Source organism: Lonchura striata, chromosome Z (assembly GCF_050655825.1).
Source record: "Lonchura striata isolate lonStrDom1 chromosome Z, ASM5065582v1, whole genome shotgun sequence".
Lineage (NCBI taxonomy): Eukaryota > Metazoa > Chordata > Aves > Passeriformes > Estrildidae > Lonchura > Lonchura striata.
Window position 1 is genome coordinate 60,196,444 of NC_140740.1, and position 27,846 is coordinate 60,224,289.

The 27,846-nt window shown below is 37.9% G+C and overlaps 1 protein-coding gene across 30 annotated transcripts in view; it reads left to right on the forward strand.

Moving 5' to 3' along the window:
• The window catches only part of MAST4 (microtubule associated serine/threonine kinase family member 4), a 278,614-nt gene that overhangs the window by 238,480 nt on the left and 12,288 nt on the right, over window positions 1–27,846 (forward strand). For all 30 annotated transcript variants that reach the window (XM_085566676.1, XM_021534406.4, XM_085566678.1 and 27 more), the window contains 12 exons: window positions 4,462–4,529; window positions 6,789–6,874; window positions 14,661–14,869; window positions 15,616–15,754; window positions 16,807–16,939; window positions 17,661–17,826; window positions 20,308–20,409; window positions 24,088–24,210; window positions 24,458–24,570; window positions 25,480–25,607; window positions 25,706–25,938; window positions 26,725–26,925. In XM_085566676.1, coding sequence (XP_085422802.1) covers window positions 4,462–4,529; window positions 6,789–6,874; window positions 14,661–14,869; window positions 15,616–15,754; window positions 16,807–16,939; window positions 17,661–17,826; window positions 20,308–20,409; window positions 24,088–24,210; window positions 24,458–24,570; window positions 25,480–25,607; window positions 25,706–25,938; window positions 26,725–26,925 — 1,701 coding nt within the window. The remainder of the gene's footprint in view (window positions 1–4,461; window positions 4,530–6,788; window positions 6,875–14,660; window positions 14,870–15,615; window positions 15,755–16,806; window positions 16,940–17,660; window positions 17,827–20,307; window positions 20,410–24,087; window positions 24,211–24,457; window positions 24,571–25,479; window positions 25,608–25,705; window positions 25,939–26,724; window positions 26,926–27,846) is intronic.

Sequence of the window (27,846 nt, forward strand, 5' to 3'; positions counted from 1 at the left end):
GTTGGTCTGTCCGAAACTGACAATTCATCAATTCTTCACTGACCAAGTATGCAAGATGTAATTTGGAGTGTGGGTTGAGAGCTTTGTATTACTGACTCTGGTTCTGCCAGTTGAACCTTATCTTTCTCATTGACTCTTCCTGGCCACCTGGATGAAAGTGTTCCTCAGCAGTTGTCAAGAACCTCTCATTATCCTTGTTTAATAACACCTTTGAATTTTTTTTGACAGTTTATGGTGAGCGAGATCTAGAAAAAAATGCCTATATATAAATAAGGAATCCTACTTTCTTTAACTAAGTATTTGTTTTATGGGAGCATACTTCATCTAAGACACATCTTACTGTATTTCATAAATGGAATATTAACGAATATAACAAACTTTGACGCATCCAAATGATAATTGAAATGTTTGGTTTTGTTTTTTTTTCTGAAGGAAGAAATGGTCTGCATGGCTTGGCAGTAAATGCTGAGGGGTATATGACATACAGACTAATGATTTTTATTTCAGTTGGAGATTTGAGGAATTGAATTATTTAGAGTTTTGTTTTAAAGATTAATGTATGTGAGTATTTGTAATAGGTAATTTAGGCCATCTGATTTGTGTTAATGCTTTCCTCCCACGCTCCAAAAAACGTAATATTTATAAGCAGTATAAATCACTGTGCAATGACTTGTTAAATGATCTAGTTTTATTGTTAATGGGTGTCTCTATATCTAAGGATCCAACTTAAGCAAAAATGAAAGAAGGGCACTATGGGTTTATGCCCTGGAATTAATTGTTTACAAAGAGAATTAATGGGAGCGCTGTATTCATTACTATAAAAATATTATGGAAAGGTCATCCTCAAGAATTGTAAAGCTCTTTTATGTAAAAATAGAATTTTTTTAAAAAGCAGAACCAAGTTTTTCAAAACAAAAAAGTGTACCTCAGTAGCACTATTTACTTATCCTATAACACAGAATTATATTTTCAACCAAGATGTTAATTTTTGACTTCAATGTTCATAAATGTTCATGCAAAGAATTTTCTTCCATTTGCAGGGAAAAGCAACCTACTTTAGATCTTTCTAGGCTTGCCTCCTTTGTTTGCTGTCATAACTATAGTGTCCTTTCTTTGAGTGAAATGATGCTTGTATTATTTGGAGATAATGCTAGATAAATTTATACTATACTGAAAGTAATACCACAACAGATTCATCACTTGGCAGAGAGTGGTGGCTGCATTTCTGAAGAGTTCCGTGGGGAGAAATTTTTCCCTATGTTTTTTAAATTACCATCTTTACCTTTTTGAATCATGGGTCTTCAGAAAAGGTTTAAATCAATGGAAGAAAAAGGACAGATGTTTAATGGTAGTTAAATGAGTTTGAAAAATCTTTTCAGGCATTGCAAAATGGTCCCATAGCTCCCTGTTTTGAAAGCTGACTTTTGGTTCCATCCCATTAGTAACTACTGCTTGCAAATAATACGGATTTCTCAGATAGTGGTTATTTTGCAGAAGTTTTGTTTCCAGAAGGATTACTTTAATTTGCTATTTATGAAAGTAATTTCAGTTGAGAAGGCTGTCAAAGCATATTATTTGAGCTAGCTTGGCTCTCATCCTTACAGTAAAGGTTTCATTAACATTTCTGTTCTAAAACCCCCATGTTCACAAAACCATGACTTTTGACTGGAAAATTCTCTTCAGGTTCAGCCTGTATAATTTCTTTTCTTCAAGATTTTATTTGTTCTAATGGGATATTTTTCACTGTTTATTGACTTAATTTTTGGAATAATTTTTTAGCTTCTTTTACACTTGAAAGATCTGTTTGGATTTTGAAGTGACATTCTAATTTCTGTCTCTTACAGTTATCACATGTTTTGGTTTGTATAGTGGTTACAAATGAGAGTTACTCCTTAAATCTTTAGCTGTTCCAGCAGAAAATTATCTTTGTGGTTAATTTGCTTTTAAAAATTGTAATAAGTTTGCAGAGCATTTCACTTGTAATAATAATTTATTTTTATAGAGAAAAATCCAATTTAGGTATTCTGTGTGAATATTCAGTTACATTTTGTAGTCATAAATTCAGTTAACGGTCCTGAGATAAAAACTAATCTTGCAAATTTTAGGTGGTCTTATTTCTGATTCCCAGCACATAATTGTGATAAAATTTTCATTTTGGCTATGTAGGATATATAATTAAATATGTTTATGGTTGCTGGGGTCTTCTAGTGACTACCTGTCCTGTTTGGCTTTTCTTACCCAGATGAATTCTTGGTTACTACCCACCCTGAAGAACAGGCTGGGCTTAGGAGCTCTGCTGCATAGGCTGACTCTGACAGGTCTGACAGAGTGCTAGGCTCCTAAAATCTTGTTTTCCCAGAGAATTCATCTGGTTAGTTACTTGGTAAATGGTAAGCTACCATGAAAATGGCTTTTAGCTTGTTCTGGTAGGCTTATCAGCATTTCTTTGTAGAAGCAGCAAACTATTTAGAGTCTGTCTTAGGTCTAAACCAGAAGCTTTTGCTGTAGCTGTGAAGGAGCCCAAGAAGGATGGGGCCTCCTGTTAACCCCTCAGAGGCTGAGATCCTCAGGAGTTTTAGCAGATTATTGCTGTCTTTCCCTTAGCATTTGGTTTGCACACAGCTCTTGGAATTCCCAGGTCTCAGAGAAAACAGTACTGCTCTTCATTGCTTTATGGTTTGTCATGGTTTGACATGGAAAGAGAATTTTTTCCGGAAGGAAGAGGTCAATTTGGATATTGACCAATTGAAAGTAGACACGCCTCTGAGAACACAGAGGGGTTGAAAGCAGAATACTTAGGGGAACTCGCTCTCTTTGGTTCCGGTCAGCTGCAGTGCAGCCTCTCCCCTGCCCGGCCGTGGCTGGGTGGGGAGGGGAAGGCCCATGGCCTGACGAAGGTTGTCCCAAAGGGTGGTGGAAGGACTGGAACCGAGCTGGCCCCTGCAGATGGAAGGGTGGAAGAAATCTGGGATGTCTCCATCCCCCCCCAGAGTTTCTCTCCCGAGAGGAAGAGAGAAAGAGACGGCGGCGATCCTGTCCTGTCAGCAATTCCACCGCGAGGAAGGAGGAGTGGGGGGAGCTCCAAGGTGCCCAGTGCGTGGGAGTTGCTGGATGTCCGGGCATTGAGCCATCCCTGGGAGTTCGGACTTTTAACCCTTTCTTGAGAAATGAAAGCTTTGTGAATTTTCCTTTCCCCTCCTCGGTTTGAAAGAGAGGAAGAGGGACATCTTGGACCCTGGGATGTTAGAAGGAGGAATTCTAGATGGGAGGGGGACAAGGAGTGGCTTTTGGCTGGACTTTTCCATGTTAGCCACAACCTGAACCAATCTTCTCCTCCAAGAGGGACTGTGTTTTGGAGGATGCCAGTGAGTCAAGAGACCTGCTTCAGCTGGGAAAAAGACAAAATTGGAGTGAACAGAGAAAAGGTTAGGGGGTGTGTGGTGGCTCCCCCTGTCCTGGAAAGGAAAGAGAAGAGAAGAGAAGAAGATCTCTGTTCTTGAGCCCTCGGCCCCAGGGGAAAATGGGGGGGGACTGTGGTCCCAAACAATGAAAAATTGAACTGTTGTTTTCTCCCTGCTTGGTAGAGCATCCTTGAAAGGAAAATCCTAAAAGCAGTCTGTCCATCCATGCATTGGTGGTGAGAGCACTGTGCATGGAAAGGAGAAGGGTCACCATGGCAAACTTTTCTCTGGGCGGTGCCATGTGTGACATGGAAACACAGGATGTGGAGCTGTGTTTCTTGGGGGGTCTGTGGCACAGGAGAGACTCTGTTCCCTCGATGGACTGAGTATCGATTGTCTGGAGGGTGGAAACCTGATTGGGGTCCAGATTGTGTCTCACTGTGGTTTGTTGGAGTTGGGTGGTGGGGGGAGGAATGCTTTGCAAGGTTTTCATTTGATCTTTGTGTGTTTGTTTTTTTTTTCTTTTTTTCCTTTCTTTTTTCCTTTTGTAGTATTAGCTTAATAAAGTTTTTTTCCTTTTTTATTAAGCTTGGGCCTGCTTTGCTCTGTTCTTGATTCCGCTTCACAGCATTCAAGGGAGGGATCACATTTTCATGGGGGCACTGGCATTGTGCCAGTGTCGAACCATGACATGGTTAATCTTCATTGCTTCAGTGGAAGGTTATTACATAGACACTGAATAGCAAGTCTTCGTTTTCTTCATTTTTTTAATATATGCTTGGAGATGCCCTGAAAGTTATTTGTCAAGTGCTACAGGGGTGGTTTTTTTTCTTGGTTGGGTTTCTATGTTGGTGTGGTTTCTTTTGTTTGTTTGTGGCTTTTTTTTTTTTTTTCTGGGGTTTTTGGTTTTTGTTGGGCTTTTTTTGGTTTTTGGCATTCTAATTTTTTTTTAATTTTCTATTAAGTGTTCCAGAAAGATTTCACTTCTCACGTTTTCATTACCTCATTTAGTTTTCTATTTTCCATAGTTTACAATGAAGATTTTATTTTTTCTTTCCAGAAATAGCTCAGCTAGCCAATTGTGACAGTGGGACAACAGAAGCTCTGGAAGTGGATGAATCAATAAATGTAAGCTTCCCTGTTATGTTGCTGCTTTTGCTGAATGTGAACAAGGAAAATCTGGTGTGTTCCCCCAACCTGCCTGTTCTGTTTTCTCCTGGTATGTGTGAACAGATTGATTAACATTGGTTAATACACTACCTTTGTGAAGCTCTTCAGACAGAAGGCTTTCAAAAGGTATAACCAAGCTTTCTTTCTACCTCTTTTCCTAGACATCTCAGTCTTCATCTTCCACAGAGTTAAGTGTTTACTATATGGCAATAACTTTACCACAAAATCCACCATTGCTTTCTTTTTTCTTTCTATTCAATCAATGTATTCCTTTTTCTTTTAGAAGTATTAGTAAACTGTTTAATAAGATAATGTATTTTAAAGAGATTTTAAAACAATCCATTCACAGAGGCAGCTAATGATCAAATTGAGAGATTCTGAACTTATCCAGTGAAGGGACAAGGAAGAAATGAATAAGCTAGCAAGTAGCCTCTATTCAGAAAGTTAGGGTTGTGCATCATTCTTCTGAATCTGTGTTCAAGAACACTTGCCTACAGCAATAGGTATCTTGCATAATATTTTGTTAATGTTTCCTCAGGATGACAAAAGAAAAGCAAGTTGAACACGTTGATTGTGCAATTATTTTAAATTCTTATTTTTAAAAGTTGGTTCTTACACCTTGTGTTTCAGGCAACAGAGTAGATGAAATTCCTACAATTTAGTCTTGATTTTCAGTGCAAATGGATAGTAAAAACAAGAGCAGTTTCATGTTAGCAGGCATGGATTATCTGCTAGACCTCTTCTGATGCATAACAGAAAAGACATCATTGTCTGGTACATGTCACATTATGTTGGGATCTTTCCTAATATTTGGCAAAGTGCCACTTATGAAAGATTCTGTAATTGACAAAAGGGTACTTCTTATTCTGCTGCTTTCATTCATCTGCATTTGAAATACTTTATTAAACCTGAGCAGCATTTACTAATAAATTGAAGAAAGGACAAAATAACTAGAAGGCTTAAGGGACTTGTCAAAGTACTTAACTGATTCTAAGGTTCAAAGTGGCTTAGCATTAGCTAAGCAATTGAAATTGTGAAGTTATTTGTGTTGTGCAAATGCTGAAGATATGCAGAAAGGATAATGTGGTATAATAATGGAATGTAAATAGGGGATATGATGAAATCAGAAAAGAAAACTATAGAGGGAATATTTGGAAACATCTCAAAATGTAGCTGTGGAATAAACACACATGAAGAGTGACAGGAAGCATTACTTTCAAGTACAGGACTGCTCACAATCATCATAAATAGCAATTGGGGAGAATACTGCACTGGCAGACAAGTGGGCTGAACAATTTCGTAAGTCCTCTCTGTCAGTTCCTGTGTTGTTCATTATATTAGCATTTTCACTAGTCTTGCACTGAATTTTTTTTAGCAAGTATTCAATTTAAAATGTTTCAACCAGCTCTACTTTCAACTGTTTCTAAACTGCCTGGGTAAGGATCATGGAATTTCTTGGAGATTCAGAAGACATTTGAAAATGATCTTGTAGGTTTGGAAGTCTGCATTTGGAGTCCTGTACTTTCATCTTTTCCCCCTGAACCCCAATTCTAATTCAGACATCTTTAAGATTAATTAAATATTAAAACTAGAAAAAGGTTTTGCCATACTCAGGGCAACTTGGTTTTAAAAAAGTTCTGACAAAGAAGTAGGTTAAAGTGGAACTAATGGGTGGAACTAGGGGTGGAACTAATGCGTTGTTATTTTCCATCTTTTTTTCTTTCATTTTGTCTCTTTTCATTGTCCTCCCTGTTATATCACACTCTGTCATAACATTAGTTTGAAGTGTGCCCAGTTTATATGAGCGAACAAGGGCTCAGCAGCAGTTTATTGCTACCAGCTGTAAAACAAAAGTCAAATTCACTAGACTGGGAAGGCAGTGTCCAATGAATGTCATGTGGAATTCACAGAAGTCCATGACTCAAGATAAGTAATTGAGTCCATGACTCAATTGCCAGTAACTACCAGAAGTCTTTGTGGCTGTAACCTGTGCATGGAGAGAAATGGACAGCTTGCTGCAGTGCAGCAGATGCCTGTTTGATGGAAAAGCAGCCCTTGGTCCCTCTCTGTATTGGCTATGTGGCTGGCTGTCCAGAGCTTTTACCTGGTTCATCAGTGACAGCCTGGTGATAGTTGGTTTTTGTTTGGCTTTTTCCCCCCCAGTTTTGAAAAAAAGTATTGTATTAACTTTGTTCATTCTCATCTCTTACTTTGAAGAGCTCTAATACCTCGCTGAAGCTGCAAAGAAAACCTCGGGAAAGTGATTTTGAAACAATTAAACTGATTAGTAATGGAGCTTATGGGTGAGTAATCTCTGACTATGACAGTTCTTTTGCATTTTAGTTTTGCTCAGTTTCCCATTATTCCTTATTTCAGGGGTCTTTGTGTGAGGGAGTGTTTGCACCCTGCTTTTTTCATTTTGCATTCTTGTTTTGTTACTAGTATTTTAAGTTGCCATGTTTTTGGGAAGTTTGCTAGGCAGTAATGAATTACTCTGTGCTGCAGTAAATTGAAGAACTGAATATTATATCAGAAAGATTTTTCAGAATCAGATAGCATGCCAGAGATTAAATATGAATAAATCAAAGGGCAGATTTAAGCTCACCTATATAATACTGTTTATGCAGATGTGAGAGAGAATTATGTCATCTATAGGGAGATAGATTGATAAAAATGAGTGCTTACTTGATTTGACGTAGAAGTATCATTGCAATAGAAACAAATTTTGTGAATTAGGGCAGCAGTGTTTTGTTACTTTGTGGATGCTATTCTAGTTCTCAAATTTTAACCAATTAGCTTTAAAGGAATTGCTGTTTCTTGGTTTGTTTCTGGATACTTGGAGAGTCCACAGCTTACTGCTTAGTGATATGTAAGTCATCTGAAGATATCCTAGAAAACCAAGGGTCTCTAAATGAAAGCAGAATATTTTCTGGAAGTACTGTGCAATTATGGTGTCTGTCTTCAGTCCCCTCTTCTGATCCTGTACTATTGGTTAGATCTTTGTTTGGCTCCTCCTCTGCACTGAAATATATCAAGAGCTGTTCTGTGTATCCTGCAGGAACAAGAGGCATGTAAACTGGCTCAAAAAAGAGAGGTTTCCACCTTGAGGTGAGGAGCCAGTGCAAATGAGCCAGTGTCACAGCCTGGCAGAGGAGGAGGGTGTTGCTGCTTTCCAGCACAGACCCCTGGCTCTGCTTGAGGTGGCAAGCAGCAGCAAGCTGCTAGGGTTGAGCACTCTTGAAGGGATCTTTGACATAGGAGAAAATGCACCTGCAATCTACCCATTGGAGTATTGTGAGCCTCCTGAATGGCCTGAGGCTGTTGGTCTCTCTCTGATGAAATTTAGGTAAAGATAGCTGTGAGTTCTGGAATAGGAGGCATTTACTACTGCCCAGACTGTTGACCATGATAGCTTGTATGAAGACCAATTGTGTCCAAGACATTTTTTCATAACTCAGCAAAAATCCCAAGCAAAATAGTATCATCTGCATTAAAGTTATATAAACATCCAAATACAATTTCTCACTAGTCAAGCTCTGCTCAATTAATTTTCTCAGAACTTCTTCACAGACAAACTTTCTTCTTACCATATCTCACGTTCTCCCAATTACCCTAGTATCTCTAAAACCTACCTCTTAGCAGTTAGCAGTAGATGCTACTCCCCTCCCTGGCTGCACCCCTTTCTCCTGCCCTTGCCAGATGTTAAATCCCCTACATTCCTCCCTTTGTCTCTTTTTCTTACTGGAGAATAAAAGGAACTGTGTGGGGTAAGCCCTTGTTGGAGAAAGGGGTATCAAGAGTCACTGAACCTTTCTCAGTTTTGAGCAGTTTTCAGATGCTGAGGGATGGGGAGAAGGAGGAGCAGCTGCAGCTCAGCATGCAGCAGAGTGAGGCCTGGCACCTGAAGGCAGAGGTTCAATAGACCTACATGTGCCTCTTGCTCCATTGTGCAGACACAGGTACTGTACTTTCTTGCTTAAAACTTACAGCCAGAAGGAAGCTCAAAGAGCCATTAAGAAATACAGACTGGAGACAACTTTCCACCTGAAACCAGAGACAAAAAGGGATCTGCAAAGATGAAAAGCCATCGTCTTCTATGGCAAACACTTAACAGTTTTTTCTTCATGTTTGTGGTAGGGAAAGTCAAGGCTCATTGATTACCTTTTAAATGCCAGTAGTACACCAAATTTGCAATGCAATGCTGTGAAAATGGATGAGACCATGGTAAATATTTGAAGAAAATGAAGGTCCTAGAGAATAACCAGTTTGGAGTATATCCAGATTCTTTATAAATCATTATTTTCATTACTGAGTGCAAAAACAGGGGTTTGCCAGGTGAAATTGCTATAGTATTAGTGGAAATTGAAAAGCTCATCACTTTAGCAAAGTCATATTACTTCCTTATTTAAGAAAGTAATAACAAAGTAGATTTTGTTGGTTTTTAATTTTTTGGTTAAATGATTACTTAGAAGAAAAATCAAAAATGAGAAAACAGCCTGTAGTGGGTTGATGCTGGCTGGATTCCTGGCACTTGCCAAAGCTAGTCTGTCACTTTCCACAACTGGATTGGGAGGAAAAATACAATGAAGGGTTCATGGGTTGAGATAAAGACTGGGAGAGACCAGTCTTTAAATACCATTATGGGCAAAACAAACTGGAATTGGGAATATTAATTTAGCTTATTGCTAATGCTCTACCATGGGGTGCAGTTCTTCAAGCACAGCCTGTTGCTGTGTAGGCCTCTGCCAGGGTCACAAGCTGTACCAGGAAACCTACTCCATTGTGGGCTCCTTCCACTAACCTTGCTATACAAACCCAGTATATGGAGAGGTAAAGGAACACAGTGAAATGTGAGACAAACTTCCAAAAAAGTGTTCAGTCACTTTAAAAGTGATTTTAGCACCTGTACAATACTGTAAATTGAGGAGGCCTGTGCTCCTAAGTTCTCCAGGATATTATTTTTTTCAAAACTATCTGTGTGCTTGAAAATCTCTGCTATGCCAGACAGACGGTAAAATCAACAGATCATTTTTCTAGTCTTTATTAAAGTAGGATTTTCTTTTTGCTGTTGGCAGCAATACAGTTGATGCTTTATTTACTCAAAAGTTACGTTCAAGTTTAAAGGAAACCACATCAAGATAACCTAAATGCTGTGTAACCCATCTATGAAACAGTGTGTAATAAACCAGTAATACCTATTTCTTGTGAATATGAAGAAACTATCCTGAAGGCATTTATTGCAGTTTATTTACAAGTACAAGTAGTTGAAACAAAAGTTACTGTTGCTATGCTACAACAATACAAACCTCCTATGTTTTCCAGGCCATTAATTTTTTTAAATAGTCTAAGTATATGTGAATTCTGCTTGTGCTTCATTGGTTCATTCTTTAAAATATGTCAGTGGCCATGTTTTGTGCTCTAACTTACTAAAGCTGCGGTATGTTGTTGTAATATTTTGGTTATTTTGAGGCTATAATGGAAGGTTTAAATCTGAACTAATTAAAGAAAGCCCTATAACATTATTTTCCTTTGCTGTGGTGTTTTTGCCTTTATTAGTGAAATGGAAAGCTTTGATTACTTGATAGGGTAATTGTTCGTCTTGGCATGTTATAGCAGAGATTTGTCAGATATGTTAAATTTGATGAGTTTAAATAAAAACTATTGGTTTTGTGAAGACTTGAGTAAATAGCAGTTTTCTGCTTTTAATTGATTGGGTAAACTAATCAGTAGTGCAATTAAATGACTGTATAGTATATAAGGTGTAGTAGATTAGTAGATGAGGCTTTAGGGAATGACTAGGAATATACAAGAAGTTAAACAAGCTGTGAATCAGTAAATGTGTAGGATTCTGGCCAAGCCATTAATGCCTTCACAAGCTGTTTCTCTGTCTTTGTTCAGACAGACAAAAGTGGTATTTCCCAAATTTTAAATTCTTACTGCAATCACAACTTTTTTTTCCACATTCCAGCTTGTGAGAGGTATTAGGTAGAGGTGTTCCATCTCTTCAAGTTAGCATCAGCCCAGATTCCTGAAGCAATTAAACCAAATTAAAAGTACATTTGATTTCATGGAAGCAAGTGATGTTCGTTCAATATCTCTTCAATATATAACTGTATCAGTTTAAAGCAAATACGTTATACCACTTTTGCTCCTCTCTGGAATGCTTTTAGTTTTGTAGGGATGGTAACATCAGTATGTACATGACATATTGGCTAATGGTGTTGCTTGATAAATTAAAAAACTCAGAAGTAGTGTATCTTGAGCAGCTGCTGCATGAAATTCGTGAGTAGTGCTTCTGTCCCTTCTCCACTCTGTTGATAGTACTTGCTCATGGACTGTTATGTTTGGAACAGGAAGAAAGTTACCAGCTGTAGAATAAAAACCCCATCAGTCAGGTTAATTCATCATCAGCCTGGTGGTCACTGATTCAAAAGTGGAAGGGGACAGGTGGAAGTGTGACTTTGTAGTTTCACTAAAATAGCACAACACAGTTTACCCATCAGAATTTTGGACTGCAGTTTCATTACTTTGAATCTCTGTTTACCAGCTGCCATAAAGATAGAAGGCATTGGTACTAGTAGTTGGTATGGAAAGGTGCTTTTATTACTCAAAATTGATGACATATTAGAACAGCTAGCACTAATGCCAGTTGTGAGAGAAAGATCAAAGTCATCATGTTCTCTTTGTCATAGAGCCAGCTTCTCATTTCCTTCTAGGCAGACTAGGATAAGTCTGAAATCTGCAAGGATAAGGCTTGGGTGCATTGTCTGAGAGCTGCAGCACTTTAGTAGCATTTGCTCCTGTCCCAAATAGCTCTGATCATGTCACAGGCATTGCTTTGTTAGGAGGTAGTACAGTGCTGCTTTTAAATTCTGATCTTAAATAACTATCTATAAACTTTACCAAATAATATAAACCACAGCCTCACAGGCTGTTTATCTTCACTGGAGGCAGCATGAGACATAATTCCAGGGTAGAACAGAATTTAGCAGTCTCTTCTCAGGAAATAGCTGGTAAAAATGAAACCAAGTTCCTGGTCAGTAGGTATAAGTTTTAAGCAAGTAAGTACAGTACCTGTGTGTGCACAAGGGGTTCAGGCTCCTCTGACAGATTAAAAAAATGTCAGCTATATTAGCCTTAAGCACTGAATGTAGACTAGGTTGTAAAATGCTCTGAAAGTTGGAGTTATTGGAGAGCTATAAACTAGGCCTGAAACCTGTCTGTCTGGTTTTTTATTTTTTTGTAATTAGAGATTTTTCAATTTAGAGAAAAGACAGGAATTATGACTGTAATATTGGAGTGATAGATGGCATGATATTTAAGTTGGACTACTTCAGGAACCCAGTTAAATATTTTGGCTTATTTTTGTCATCTTACCACATTTGCAGTGTTTCATAGTTGTGCCTAACTAGAGTTATCATAGAGATAGGTTTTTCAGACTGAGATTTATGCTGAAAGTGAAATAAGGTAATGTTTGGACACTACCAAGTGAATGTTCTTTTTTCTTTATGAATGTTCATATTTCTCCTGAAAACTAAGCTTTTTTGTTGTGTTGACCTACAGCATCAGTAAAATACAGAGCACTTGCATACCTGTTGAAATTCACACAGTGAAATCAGAGGGTGTTTTGGAAACTTGTTGCTGTTACAAAAACAGAAAGATGAAGGAAGATATAAAATCAAATTCTTCATTTGAAACAACAGGAGGATGCAACAGTACCACTCTGGTTGTGGCTTTGCAGGGCGACAGGACATGGCACAGTCAATCAGTCAATTGACAGGATAGTCTGGGTGCCCACCCCACACTGTTTTTTTGTTTGACGCAAAAAGTCACAGAATCCTTAAATTTGAAATTGTCTTTATAATATACTGAAGATCATGGGCAGCATTTGATGATCAACATGCTGCTGGCTGGGGTATTGTTTTCTTCATAAGGTGTTTGTTGGCTGGGGTTACCATGACCAGAGGATGTGAGGGATGTTAGACATTTTCGTGTGCTGAAGACCATTTAGAAGCACCTTGTATAGCATAAACAGTGCATGCATGTGTAAAAGTAGAAGAGACTATTGTGTTGCAGTTGTCTCATAGTCTGATACATTTCAGCTAAACAGCTTTTTTTCTGAGAAACAACAGAATCCTAGTGGAAAGTTACCTTCTTGTGACTCTAAGACTGAAGATGCAGTTTAGATAACTGGGAAAATACAGCAACATGTACCAGATATTTACAGGACTAGATAGTCTTTGGAACTTACTCTTTAATCATTTGAAATATGTTAGTACTGATCTTGCATATGTATATTATCTGAAAGGAGGATTTGTTAAGATGCTGTAATATGCTGTGGTTTCTGTTTGCCTTTAAGAGGCATCTTGCACACTGTGCCGTTTGAAATTCTGGAGGAATATTTGTATGCCAAGTCCTCAGTAAGTCCTTAGTTCATTCATGTAACCAAGTTTTTTTGAAGGATGGAGACTTCAGGCAATAATTTTCTACATGCCAGGAATGCAGAGAGGAACTGAAACAGGTAAAAGAAAAGATATTACAGTAGATTATGAAGCTGACAGTAGAAAGCAACAAATGAGAGAGGAAAACTAAAATGCAAGGGAAAGAAAAGCATGGGAGGGGCTTGTAAGAGTAAGAGTTGGAGAGAGAAGTGAATATGAGGGGGGCAGTAGGAAGAGTTGTAGGACACAAGGCATGAAGTCAGCAGGGAGGACTACTGGAGATGAATAACTCTGTCTGTGTTCCATCTTGGGAGGGGCAGAAAGGAGTGAGGCTTAGTAGGAGGCACAAAGGGTGGGGTTTGTCATGGGTTTTGCCCAAGGTAGTTTTTGCCTACTTTCATGATTGTGTAATGTCTTTTACGTGCCCCATGCTCAGACAAGAATGATGGATTAATAAAAGCTTTTGGAATCACTAAGAGAAACTGTGCTGTCTGGAAAGTTTTCCTTCACAAAGGAAAGGAGAAGTCCTGTTTTTTTCAGTGCCTAAAACTTTGGTAGTTAGTGAAGATCTTTTTAGAAATAATAAGACAAGTGCTACTTTTTGTGTTTATATAAATAATTATGTGGTGATAATTGGACCTCATGGGGATAATTAATTTAATTTTAAAAACTTCACAATTGAATACCATTTCTTTGCCTTTCCCACCTCTATTTTCTTCTTTAAGTGCTTTCTTTCCATAAACACTGTGATAATTATAGACAGGAAATGGTATAACCATTAAATGCTATAAAGTAGATTTCAAGGCAAAAATGTTCAGGATTTTCCTCAAGGGATTTTGAGAAGTGCATCCATGAAGTCCTTCTGAGTATTTCACAGCAGAGTAATACCTTTTCCTTAGACCTGAAAGACAGAAGTTACCCAAGTGAGGTTTCCTTTTCTTTGCTTCCCTCACTGCATTGACTTTACCTGACCAAATACACAGGAAACCTTGTACCCAGCACCCCAGTGGAAATTCTCCAAGTCAGGATACACCACAGCCCCACACTACCTTGTTGTTAACACAGTGATCTTTGTTTTCGGTTACCTACTGGTGACCTTCCTCTGATATGGATCAGTAATGATGTCAGGGACTGAACAAGAACAGGAGATTCTGCACCTGCTAATGAGGAGCCCGCCCCTTCAAGCAACTCCTAAGCAACCTTCATAAGAGACCTGTGATATGTTTTAAAATTCCCTGGACCGAGTCATGATTTCCTTTCAGCACACCTACAGAATAAGCACTTGTCACAATGATTTATAATACTGTGCCATAGCCGAATTTTATATGTAATCCTTTGTTGATGGGAATGCCTGTAATCTGCCTGGGCTAAAAGCATTTGCAGTTATATCTGCTGTTATATTTGCTGTTGTTTGGTTGGGAAGGAGAGGGAAGGGCAGAAGAGTTGTTTGTTTTAGTTTGAGTACTGTTTTTTTAAACAAAATGAGATTTGTAACCATTCTTTAATGTGAAAGACTAGGTTAAGTTGAGAACAAGTCTTTTTTATAAAATATATACTTTTTAAAAACTGAGTGGAAAATGTATTTTCAAATGTATTTTTAGTAGTTAATCAGACTTCTTTCTTTTTCTCTCCCATTCGAACTTTTCAGTGCGGTTTATTTTGTGAGACACAAAGAAACCAGACAAAGATTTGCCATGAAGAAAATTAATAAGCAGAATCTCATCCTCCGAAACCAGATCCAACAGGCCTTTGTTGAGCGTGATATCCTGACATTTGCAGAAAATCCATTTGTTGTCAGCATGTATTGCTCCTTTGAAACAAGACGTCATTTATGTATGGTCATGGAATATGTAGAAGGTAAAATTGCTCTTCTGTTTTACAGAGGAAGAAGAGAATTTTCTTACAGCACAAAAGAAAAATAACCCATATGGTACTTGAATTAGAAGGGGCCCCCTGTGTGTCCTCCATACTCTGGCAATTCAGATTTAGGAACCAGATCCAACAGCAAGGTGGTTCTTTTTTTTTCCACCAGTCATTATCTCCTGGTAAACAGCTTGTAAAACACTTGTGTTCCAGCTATAATGGGAAATAACTGCTCTTGGAGTAAGTTCCTTATAGATTGTAATAGAAAATGTGCTAGCATTCCAAGTTCACGTGGAAATGTTTGCTTTTTTTCTGGAGCTGAAATGCTCATTAGCAAGTGTCAGGGGACTTGTAGTAGTTATTTTTACAAAGAAAGAAGAAAGAGGAAACATTATGAAAAGGTGCTCATGTTGAAGCAGAACAGTGGACAGAAGCAGTACCAAAGGGATCCCAAGGTATGGTTGTGTGGGCTTCCACCACTCCCCATCCCTCCAATTTGTTTGTTTTCTCCTTAGGTAGCAGTACATTATTGATTCTCAGCTCAGTCCTTGTAGAGCTCTCTCCCAGCTTCACACTGCTGCCAGTAGAGTAGCTATGGGCCTTACATGTTTGGTTGAATCATCTGACGAGAAAATAAAAACTTAGGACTGCAGGTTTTGTTCCTTTTAGCATCGTATATGGTTTATACTGATGCACCTCAGGATTTATAGTCATCTGGAAAATTTGTACTCTTTCCACAGGTGGAGACTGTGCTACGTTGATGAAGAATATGGGTCCCTTACCTGTAGACATGGCAAGGATGTACTTTGCAGAGACTGTTCTGGCCTTGGAATACCTTCATAATTATGGAATTGTACACAGGGATTTGAAACCTGACAAGTATGTAGATAGAATATAACCGAAAGAGGAGTTTAAAATTGTTTGATAGGACACAAAAGGTTTAAACTTGCTTAGATTTTTTTTTTATTGTAAATGTTATGTAGATTCACAGTTCTTTCACAATATTTGAATTTTCATTACTTGTGGTTACAGAAAATGCATTTTTTTTTCCAAAAGACCTGTTAAGAATTTTCTGTTTTTAAAATGGAAGAGGCTATCATAGTAGCTAAAAAGAAAATGGTATTTATTCTTCTTCTCAGAAAGAAGTGAAACACATTTTAGCAATTAGAATTTTTTTTTTAAAGTATACCTAAAGCACTGATACAAAATATCATAAACTTGTAGGTATTTGCATGTTTGAAGGCAAAATTGACCAGATGCAGAAATATCTCCTGTTGCTTGGGTTTTGGGGGTTACTTTGTTTTTTGAGGGGTTAGGGTTTTCAATTTCAATATTTAAAAGTACAGTGTTACTCCTATGCAAAAATTGACATTACAGCAAGTAGCTGAAATACAAAGTATGGCCCTTGCAACTTCATTAATCTTCTTTCTGTTTCACAATTTAAAAAAAAAAAGGAATTGAAGTCATGGGTGTTGACTGACAATACCTTCCTAGCATGAAGTATTATTCAGTGTAGTATATACAGTATAGTATTAATTTCTAACTTAATACCCTGAGGTTTTTTCCAAATGCATGTCTGACCCAGCTTGTTACAAATGGAAATTACTTACCTCACCTCAAAAATGAGACATATTCTCTTCTCGTTCTTTTCCATGATAACTGTTTCTTCAAAGCTCTGTAGTTCTCTAAGATATTGTTCAATTGCACATGAAAAGTTTGTTTCCTTCTGATGGTAATAGTAACAAATGCAAGACTTAGATTTCTAACCTGTTTATTCTGTACCAGTTGAAGTACTTTTTAAATTGTATGTATGATTCCACAGTGCTAATGAAGCATTTTCCTCTTAGTATTATAATTGTAATAATAATAACAATGAGAAGCACATGATGTTGAATTATATCACAGTGACTTGAAAATTTTCTGGTTTTCAGTCTGTTGGTAACATCCATGGGCCATATAAAACTTACAGACTTCGGCCTGTCAAAAGTGGGGCTAATGAGTTTGACTACCAATCTGTACGAGGGTCACATTGAGAAGGATGCCAGAGAATTCCTTGACAAACAAGTAAGAAACCACCTTTTTCATTTCTACACTGAGTGTTCACATGAAGTAATATTTTGCCAGCAGAAAATGCTGTAATACTGAATAAACCACAGTTATTTCTGCATTGGTGTTCCAATTGAGTATATCAGGTACTTTAACTGATGCCCTGAAGGTTATTTTAGGCTTTTTCATTTTTACATTAAGATCTATTAGTAAGATGAACAGCCTAATTCTATGCAAGTGAATCTGTGAAAGAGACAAATAGAAAACTGATTTGTAAAGAATCTGGAAGTCTCAGCAGAGTACTTGTGGAGCTCATCATGCTTTGTACAACCAAGGGTGCTAAAATCTGTGCTATGGCCCATTTCTCTTTAAGCATGCCTCATTACCATTGCTCACAATCTGTTCACTGTAGAAGTTACTTAAGATAAAACCATCACAACTTTCGTATAAGGATAACAATTTGTTTTAAGTTAAGTAAGATACTTGCCATGATGGACTCCTGTGTACAAAGCACAAACTGTCCTCTGCATGACAGATGCACAAATATTGATTATGATACTTCTTAATGTAGGTAGGTTGTTCTAAAGATGTAAGTTGTTACGCAAACTCACCAGACGAACCCCAACTGAATTCCATTTTTTCCATGTTTTCATATTAATTTTTATTTCAGGAATTATAAATTCCTGATACAGCTGAATTAAGACTTCCTTTGCCATCATGCTTGTTTTCTTTCTTTTAGGTCTGTGGTACACCTGAATACATAGCTCCTGAAGTGATACTCAGACAGGGTTATGGAAAACCAGTGGATTGGTGGGCTATGGGAATTATTCTTTATGAATTTCTTGTTGGATGTGTGCCATTCTTTGGAGATACACCAGAAGAGCTCTTTGGACAAGTAATCAGTGGTGAGGATCATCACTAGAAAAGACCAAAATCTGTTAATAGTAAATATATTACAATTTTACTGATTGACTACACAATCTGCTATCAAAGCAATAACAATTAATTTAGATTAAAAGCTGAACTTACTCTGCTAAGTACAGAAATCCATTAATGTAGAATCCAGGGGTTGAGCTGAAGTGTATGGAAGAGAGAAGCTATGTTAGTGAAAATGTAGTGCCACTGTGCACTAGTCATTTCTTTCCTTTGGTCAAGAAGTTATACCAGAGAAGAAACAGTTAAATAAATTTGCATAAATGGGAAATTATGCCTTATGGCACAATACAGAGATTAACAAAGATGTAATAAAACTCCAAAACAAATGTCTCCCAAATAATAAATAATGAGAAAAAGAAGGAAACTAATTCAGTTCACAGATTGTTAACGATTTCATTGGTGATTGTTGGAGTGTAATGTTATTTCTGTACCAGCTGTTCTTCTTCCATTTAAAATTCAATAACCTTTTAGATCTTAACCTGCAAACTGACCCTAAGTATTGTTATGTGTCTTGTGACAAAACTGAAAGATAATTAAACAGAATTGTTTACTATCCTACCTGCTGTTTCCATAAATTTCCCAAATGCATAGGTGTAGAGGGTCACTATTTATGACACAAGGTTAACAGAATGACACCTCTGTTACTAAGTATTTCCCAGTCTGTTTTATGGTCTGCTTAAAAAGTCCAGTAGGTAAGAATACATCTCTGGTTCCTCATTCTGTGAGAATGAAACAAATTCCCTTTTGCACTTAAGGAGATTTTATGTCATCATCTTTATTTTCTCTGTCTCTGAAGCTGAAAGCCAGACTTGTTTATAAACTATTAAAATCCATGTGTTCATGGATTTATAACTATTGTTTTCTGATGTGATATGATGAGGCCTAAGTGACAAGAAGAATCAACTGTTTAATTAACACAAGCAGCAAATGCTATCTGTTTCCTGGGTGCCCCATGGCTGTAATGCATATTCATGCTTTATTTTCCAAATCAGATTTAAACTGCAGTGGAAGCTGTAGGCAGGCAAACATGGAAATAACTCAAGTTTTTATTGCATTTCCAGACACACACACCTGTGTTTTTATCCTTATACTCCCTGACGGGGAGAAGGGGAGGAAATAGTTTTAAAATTAATGACAAAATTCGTACATTAGGCTTTTTTTTTGCGTCTGGCATTAATTTTACTTTTTGTAAAACATGTTGTCATGTGTTACAATCTAGTTGAGACCTTTGTAAATGCCTTTGTCTGTTTGAATGTGTCAATTTATCTTACAGAAGTTATTTATAGAAGTCCTTTTATAAACATCATCTACTCCCACTCACCATACAAGACTGTTGGTTGACTCAGTTTCTTGTTTTGATGTTGATTTGTCAGTTGTTTCTCTTTGAAATATCCTTGCTTACTGAAATAATTTTTAGTGTCTCTAGAAGAACTTTTGTTGGATATGTTTCCTGTGCTATAATAAATTACTTCCTTCCATTTGACTGTAAGAGCCATCTTAACCAAATTGTAGCCTAGATTTTTCTTCCAGTTTCCATGAGCAAAATCTACATTCTGTTTAAAATTAAAATCTTGCTGCCTCTGATGATTATTTATCCAATTACTTCATAGAAGAAGTCTAGATCATAAAACAACAACAAAATCCTTAACAGCTTTCTGTGTTTCTGGAGCTCCAAGTATGCTGTTTCTCTGATTCCAAAATCAATCCTTGTACCTCCTTTCTTTGGAGTTTTATCTAAACCTGCAATATATTATCTTTGTGGAGGAAGCTTCCACTAAAAATCAGACAAAACTTGCTGTTTGTAGGCTGTTAGAAAGTTCATATTCATATACAACATTATCCTATCTTGATTGCGTAGTTTAAGTCCAGATTGCCATGAAGTGCAAAAGCCATAGTAGTATAAGAGTCAGTAGAAGGAGGTCGTATGGAAGTTTGAGACTCTTAGAAAAAAATCTTCATTGCCATACATGTTGCCAGAGCACAGTCTGACACCTTGACCCTTAGTCATGGGAGAATTGACTTCAGGGAATTTACTAGCATTAGAGAGGGAACACAGATGTGAGCAGCAACTACCATGTCAGGTCAGCAGTTTCCATCTTAACAACAGTTTCCATGGAACATAACTACAGTTTAAACCTTGATTTGATGGGGAAAGAGAGCGCATACAAGTTGTGCTAATATTTTTTAAGTTTTCCATGAGCCAGGCATTCATGTATTGTGCTGCTAAACACAGTTTTGTGTTTAATGATACTTCCAAAGGAAATGGGAACATAGTATATTTATGTAGTTTGTATAGAAAGTATAAAAATTAGAAATAATTGGTATGCAGCAGAGTAAGTTGAGAAAGTTGCTTTAACTCTGCTTTGCTGTTAGGTTGCTTTTGAGAGGATTCATGCAGTTTGTGCTGGGATCAGACCTCAGCAATATCAAGCAACTTCATTTTTTTACAGATGAAATCAACTGGCCTGAAAAGGATGAAGCACCACCTCCGGATGCCCAGGATCTGATTACTCTGCTACTTAGGCAGAATCCTTTGGAAAGACTGGGAACAGGTTAGGAGGAACTAATTTTAAATTCTTAATGTACTAGAAATAGCTTCTGTATTCAGCATTGGGAGCTTTTGTTCACCTGTTTGTTTTGTTTGGGAAACATCTGTCATGACATGCAGTATGATAATATGCCATGATAATTTATAGATCAAGACCAGTAATAGGAAATTAACATGATGATACCTGTCCTGGTTTCTGTGAGACTTACATGGACTCATTTGTATTTACTCTTCCGCTAATTTGATAAATATAACAGAAATTTCTCAAAGACCCTGTTAGTCAGTGAATGGGGTTTCTTATCAATACAGTATTAAATGACTAAATACAGAAGTCTAGGAGGGAAATCAATATACAGCTTATTTTTTCAGAAGTATCTTAGCCTGGCAGATTAATTCCTCCAGGTGTCAGGGTGGGTGATGAGTACTCGAAATCCTTATTCAGCAATGACTGTCTGAGGTTGGGTGGTGAAAAGTTTTCTCATTCTCATTTATCAAGTACTACTGCCTTGTATGAAAGAGAATTAAAATAAAACTGAATGTTAATGAGGTATTAAGACTTCCATAGGCTAATGAAAGTACTGTGCATTTATGTAATAAGAGTTTATTTGTTGGTTGATAGACCAGTATTTGTTTGTGAGTTTCTGTGAGAGGCAATAATGAATATTGTGTGTGATTTTTAAGTGTTAATTTATGGGAATCCTAGTCACTGACTGTTACAACTTTAGGCAGAGCACTAGGTAAACACAGTTAAAAAAAAAAACAAAAAAAAAAACCTCCTGCATAAATGAGCCCAAATATAGAGGTATAATCTTATTTACAGTGAACATTGTATGCCATGAAAAGAAATACATTTGGGATGCTAAGAAAACCAAGTGGCAGGTTGAGTCAGCTTGAGAGTACTTGGCAAATTGCTCACGAAACTGGGTCCAATTGTGCTACATACTTTTAGGCCTAATTAAAAAGAGGCTATAGGAATCAGTTCATAACTGGTGTTATCACAGCTGCTCATGATTATAACCCAGACCCTCAGTAGTATTGACATGGTCCCAAATGACATGTCTTCCTTTGGCTTGCTTCAAGGCATGATGATGTGACTGATATGAAAGAACTGCATGTCTGGGGAACTGTGTGAACAACCCTTAGACTTCACCATAAGTGATGGTCTGGACTAAGTGGCGCTCAGCAAAGTTTATTGCTGTCCCTTGCCTCATGTTAAACAAGTTAGGAAGATGTCATGCCCCAGTAGCTTCTCCACTTGCTGCCTGCATCATCTGCTGCAGAGGGCACCAATGCCAAAGGCAAAATGAAAATCCACAACTAGTTTTATTCCCTTGTTTTAAGTACACTCTTTCCAGGTGTTGTTGTTTCATTGCCAGGTTTATTTTCCTGGTAAATACAGTGTTAATTGAAGACTTTCCATGGAGAGGCTGGATCAGAAGAGGATTGCAAATTTAGTGTCTGTTGCTATACAGTTGGTAGAGAATGGGGTGAGATGAGGCTGCCTTAAATACTAAATATGAAGCACCTGTGGTGCTCAGTTGGGAACTGACATCTTTAAAGCCTCTGGTCTCTCTTTACAGTTGGCAGTTTGAAGAAGGAGATAAGGCAGCTATTTCTTTGAATCAGAGGGTTTAGAAACCACAACAAAGTTGTAGGGTCTTTAAGTGTTAGAATCAGCTCACAGAAATGGAGGCTGCAGTGTGACAGGTCCCACATGAGCACTGAAAAATACCGTGGTTTATGCCAGGCTCCACCATGCATTTCAAATTACAATCCTGTCAGTTTAATATGTATTGGCAAGCTGCATAACACTTTGTGAAAATCGTAATTGTTTACTTGCTCAGGAGACCTGAGTGACAAAGGTAAATTGAAAGAAGAGAGATGGATGCTATACCTACTTTGAAGAAGGAAAACACCAGTAAAAAGACTTCTTTGATAATACAGTTCTGATGTAATATCCCATTACATTGCTCAGAGAAGTACTCACTGCTTAGCTAGTGACTTCTGATGGGATGTGATTTTGGTCTCCTCTGGGAAGACTTGGCTTCTTTGAATTTTTCCCTGATGCAGTGTGAAAAGCAAAGAACCCAATCTAGAAATCCTAACACTGACTTAGAAACCAGTCCTGCAGATTTCATTTTTTTCTCTCCAAAGCCTTGACATAGAGAAGTATTCATGCTGTATGCATGTGCTGAGTTGCCCCTTGCTACCAGGAGTCACTCACCAAGTCTCCTCCTCCCTGAGCTGGTCGGGAGGAGAAAATATGCCAAAGGCTCATGGGTTGAGATAAGGACAGGAAGTTGTCATCATGGGCAAAGCATACCAAAACTCAGGGAAGTTAGTTTAATTTATCACCAATTTACATTATTGCTTTACTTCTCCCTCCAAGCAGCATGAGAGGACAGGAAATGGAGGTAGTGGTCAGTGCATCACATGCTGCCCCTGCCACTCCTTGCTCCCCACACTACTCCCGCGGTCCAATGTGGGTCCCTCCCACAGGATGCAATCTTCAGGAACAGAGTGCTTCAGCATAGGTCCCCCATGGGGTCACCAGTTCTGCCAGCAAGCCTGCTCCAGCTTAGGCTCCTCTCTGCCGCAGGTCCTCCCAGGGCACTGCTCCAGCACAGGCTTTTGCACAGGATCACAGTCTACTGCAGGCATCCACCTTGCTCCACCAAGGGGTCCTCCATGGCCAGCAGGTGGATGTCTGCTCCAGTGTGGTCCTCCAGCTGTCTCCCCATGATCTGCACCACAGGCTGCAGGAGAATCTCAGCTCCAGTGCCTGGAGCTCCTTCTGCATTGACTTCGGTGTCTGCAGAGTTGTTCTTCTCACCTGTTCTCACTCCTGTCTTCTGGCTGCTGTTGTGCAGCTGTTTTTCCCCTTCTTTTAATACATTATCCAAGATAATGCTGATGAGCTGACAGTGGATCCGTCTTGGAGCTAGCTGGCAGTGGCTGTGTTGGATATAGAGGGAGGAAGGCAGCTTCTCACAGAAGCTGGCAAAACCCCACTAGCAAAACCATGCAACATAAACCAAAACCAAGCTGGCAGCAGGTCTTGCTGCTGCAGGTTATTTTTTCAGGTTTTAGAATTAGATGTATGTTTAATAATGATGCCATCTTCCACCTTCCCAGGGCAAAATTGCCAATATTTCATTGTGTTCTTACAGTTGTTTTCTAATTTTAAACTAGTGTAATCATTTAACACACATTAAATGAGCAGTAATAAATAAAAGAAATTATAGGGTATTTCCTATAGAATTGTGTATAGCTTTCATAAAACACTGAAAGGATCTCTTAAGTCAGCAATAGTGTTTATACTGAGCAACTATTAAGAATCATTTCTGCATTACTTTGTAACTTACACTTACCTAGTGTGCATAGTTTTTTTTGTAGAACTACATATGATGATTCTGACTAATGTGTAGCTAAGATATTAGTACATCTGGGAAAATAAAAATCTTAAAAGGGGGTGATGATAAAGCAGTAAGCTGTTAAAAGAAATGGCCACAAGAAAACAGGGGCTGGGACTATTTCTGGCAGGTTTAGAATTTCTAATGGGAATGGATAGTAGATGACCATGCCTTTCCATGACTATTTGCATTGTTGGCTGAGGGTTTAGTTCATCTACTGTCAGAGAATTTGGTACCATTTGCTCAGTGTTTTCCTCTGGCTCCTCCAGGTGGTGCTTATGAAGTAAAGCAGCATCAGTTCTTCAGGAGCCTTGACTGGAATAGCCTGCTGAGGCAGAAAGCAGAATTTATTCCACAATTGGAGTCTGAAGATGACACAAGTTATTTTGACAGTAGGTGTTTTATGGTATTAAAAAAAAAAGTGATGGATGCCTTGTTTGAAGTAATCGCTGTCTTTGACTCTTGCTTACTGCTTTTAAAATCTTCTGTATCAAAATCACTGGCAGCTTGCAGTTTCACCAGTGAATTGACACTTCAGCAAAAATAGTCTTAAGGATAAAACTAGATTTTTATTTATTATTATAACATGGTATCCATTCTTCCTGATAAATTCACATATTTTATTACCCTTGTCTGTAGCTCGTTCTGAGAAATATCACCATATGGAAACTGAGGAAGAAGATGATACCAATGATGAAGACTTTAATTTAGAGATAAGACAGTTCTCCTCATGTTCACACAGATTTTCAAAAGTAAGAAAAAATTTCTGTAATCATCGTATGTATTGTTATACTTTTGCAAATTTTGGAAATATTGACTATAGAGGAGATATATAGGGCCTTGTTTTCTCAACAAACTATGAAGTTAACTCAAATTGAGCAAGAATACATTGAATACCATTAAATCAAAATATGGGAAGATTGTGTAGAAAAGATACTAATGGAAAATTATATAAATATGATGGTATTTTCTTTAGAAGACTCATCATAGCATAACAGAAAGTGTCAAGGAAGCATTCTGTTAAATGCTAATATGTGTTCTTTGCATGGTTTCTTTTTACATAGTTTTCATGTTGCTCCAGTTGTGTCCTGGGTATCTTGTAGGTGATAACATAACAAATATTACCATACTACCTTGTAGTAGGTATTAATTTAATGACATTTGACCAAAGGAAAAGGCAAGGTAATGTGTTACAGTCATGGAGAAATGTAGATTTGAGGGAGTGATCTGAATGCTGTGAATCAAAGGTAAAACTGTCCAAAAGGTAGTGTTACACTAGTAGCTGAGATAAGAGCTAATTATTGCTGATCAAAGTGGACCTGCTCAGGCAATACAGTGCAGGGTGAATTGGCAGGAAGAAATGGAAGAGAACATGCAGTATTTTGGCTTTACTATCTTGGTTTGCACTTTGAAATACGGAGAAAACTGATAAATACATAATGAGAAGAGGCTCTATTTGTATACTTATACATGAGGAGCCAAAAAAGCATTTTTAGAACACGAAGTGTTGGAAATTTGAAAAGTTTCAAGAAATTGGAAGTTTGCAATATGAAATATTATATAAGCATTTAAAAGCATAGAACTGTGTATCATGCATATATTTTTTTAAAATATCAAATACTCAATTTTTTTTGTGGGTTATTTTTTTTTTTGTTTTATAGGTTTTTAGTAGTATAGATCGAGTCACTCAAATTCAAGGTGAAGAAAAGGAAGATGCAGGGGACAAAACAAAAAGTGTAGCATTGCCTTCTGTGGAATCTTTAAGCTGGAGTTCGGAATATTCTGAAATGTAAGTAGGATGTACAGCAAGTTATCTACATCCTGCTTGCCAGATAGCAGGCCTCCTCATTTATTAACTGAATGAGAGTTTGCTTATTTTTTATGCAGACAGCAAATATCTACATCCATCTCATCTGAGACTGACATTAGCCGGCAACAGCGCAATTCTGGTTTGCTTCCAAAATTGTCCGTGTCAGCCGAAGGAGAACAGGATGATTCCACCAGCTCACGGGGACTCCGGGAGGAGCAGGAAAAGTCTGCATTTTTGAGCGATGAAATAGTGCAAGACGAACCTGAAGTAACCACTCCAGCAAGTACAATCAGCAGCTCCACACTATCAGGTAGTTTACAGTGTGTGTCTTGACTGATGATACTACAAACAGTTGCAGACCACCTCCTTGTGGCAGTAGCATTCATAAATTTAGAAGTGATGCATTTTGGAGCTGCTTTCAAAAACAGCTATCTCAACAGGGATCTGGTTTGGGATTAGATCAGGTCTAACACTCTGTACTACACATTGTGTGTTTTTCATTAAGACTTCTCTATGATGTACACCTCTCAGAATTGGGAGGATGTTCTTTGACTTGTGGAAGTCACTTTGGTGATTACAAATCTAGGAGGAAGTGTTGTAAACCATTCTCTACTTAATTAATTCTGAGCATAGTCTCCCTGCTCAAATACTTGTTGCATTTCAGTAGACTCCAGGGCCTTATTTTCATATCTACACATCTACCAGTTTTCAGCTTACTTCTCTTCTGTACCTCACTGTGTTTTTTCAAGATATACCCTTCTATTCGCAAGCCCTTGATTTCCCATGTAGTCCACATTTTCCTCCCCCTCCCACCTTTCTGTTCCTGGAGAAAAAAATTTCCTCAGGGTCATCAATCTCCTTCCCTTGTCTAAAACCTTGATGTTGATTGTGTTGTATCCCAATTCTTGCTTGCTATACCCTGGGTTCCATGTAATGGTGCTGGCATTAACACAGCAGCTGCAGTGATTAACTCCAACTGTGTGATTCTTTTCTTACACTTAACTGGTTGCACTTGAGAGTAATTTATTTTTTCTGTGGTCCATTAGCAAAAGGATATTCAGTTTTCCATCAATGTCTTTATCCCTTCTTTGTACAGTTGGCAGTTTCTCAGAACACTTAGATCAAATAAATGGAAGAAGTGAGAGTGTGGACAGTACAGATAATGCCTCAAAGCCAGCTGGTGAAGGTGCATCTCATGTGGCTCGACAGCGATTGGAAAGCACAGAGAAAAAGAAGATTTCTGGAAAAGTCACAAAGTCTCTTTCTGCAAGTGCTTTGTCCCTCATGATTCCAGGAGGTAGAGATAAATACTTTTAGTTGAAATGTTAATGATTTATGCAATGCTATGAAGGATTGTGATGCAAATACAAGATTCTGTATAGTCCAGAATTGATTCTGCATCACTCTCTTTTGTTTCTCTTGTTCATTTGCATGACTAGTTAGTGCAATCTTGTCAGCAAGTCATGGTGCTCACACTACGGTTGAGCAGCCTTCTCTGACAGACAAAAATGCAACTTAATGGTGAATACCTTGCTTGATCTTGAGCATGCACAACAGATGCAACTTCATTTCTTGGTCCATCTGACAATAGGGTTGTAGATTAAGTTTTAACTAGCTCACAAAAACAGATGTTTGTTAAAGCAGCACATGACTAGTTCTCCCTCATCCCCTATCAGAAAAGACGATAAAACAGGAGAGCAGTGTCACAAAAATGGAAATAGCATGTAGCCTCCTGCTTGTGCTGCTCTTGACTCTTTAAGTCACTTGATCTTAAGTTAGATCAGGTGCTCAAAATTTGGAGCCAGAAATAATGCTGTGAGTGGATGTATAGCAGTAACACTGAGTGTTTTCATATGAAGGATTGGTACTTTGCTTTCTTGTTATTCAAAATTGAAGTCCAGACTGCTGCAATTGTATTCACATTTGCACAAGCATGAGCACATAGTGCATTCAAAACAATAAAATAAAACAAAGTTGGAATTGGTATTGTTGCAAGAAACTCTTGTGGTCTTTACATGATGTAGCAGAATGTAGCAATGGAGCCTTCTTACAAACATTGATTTACTACCCTAGGTACCCAGTAGTTACTGTGGTTAAATGGGAGTAGTCTTTATCTATTTTTGTATATAACTGAAACCAGGAAAACAGCTAGCAATTTGTTAAGCACTGCTGGATTACTTATGGAATGATTTTCGGTGTATTCATAATAATATTTGCT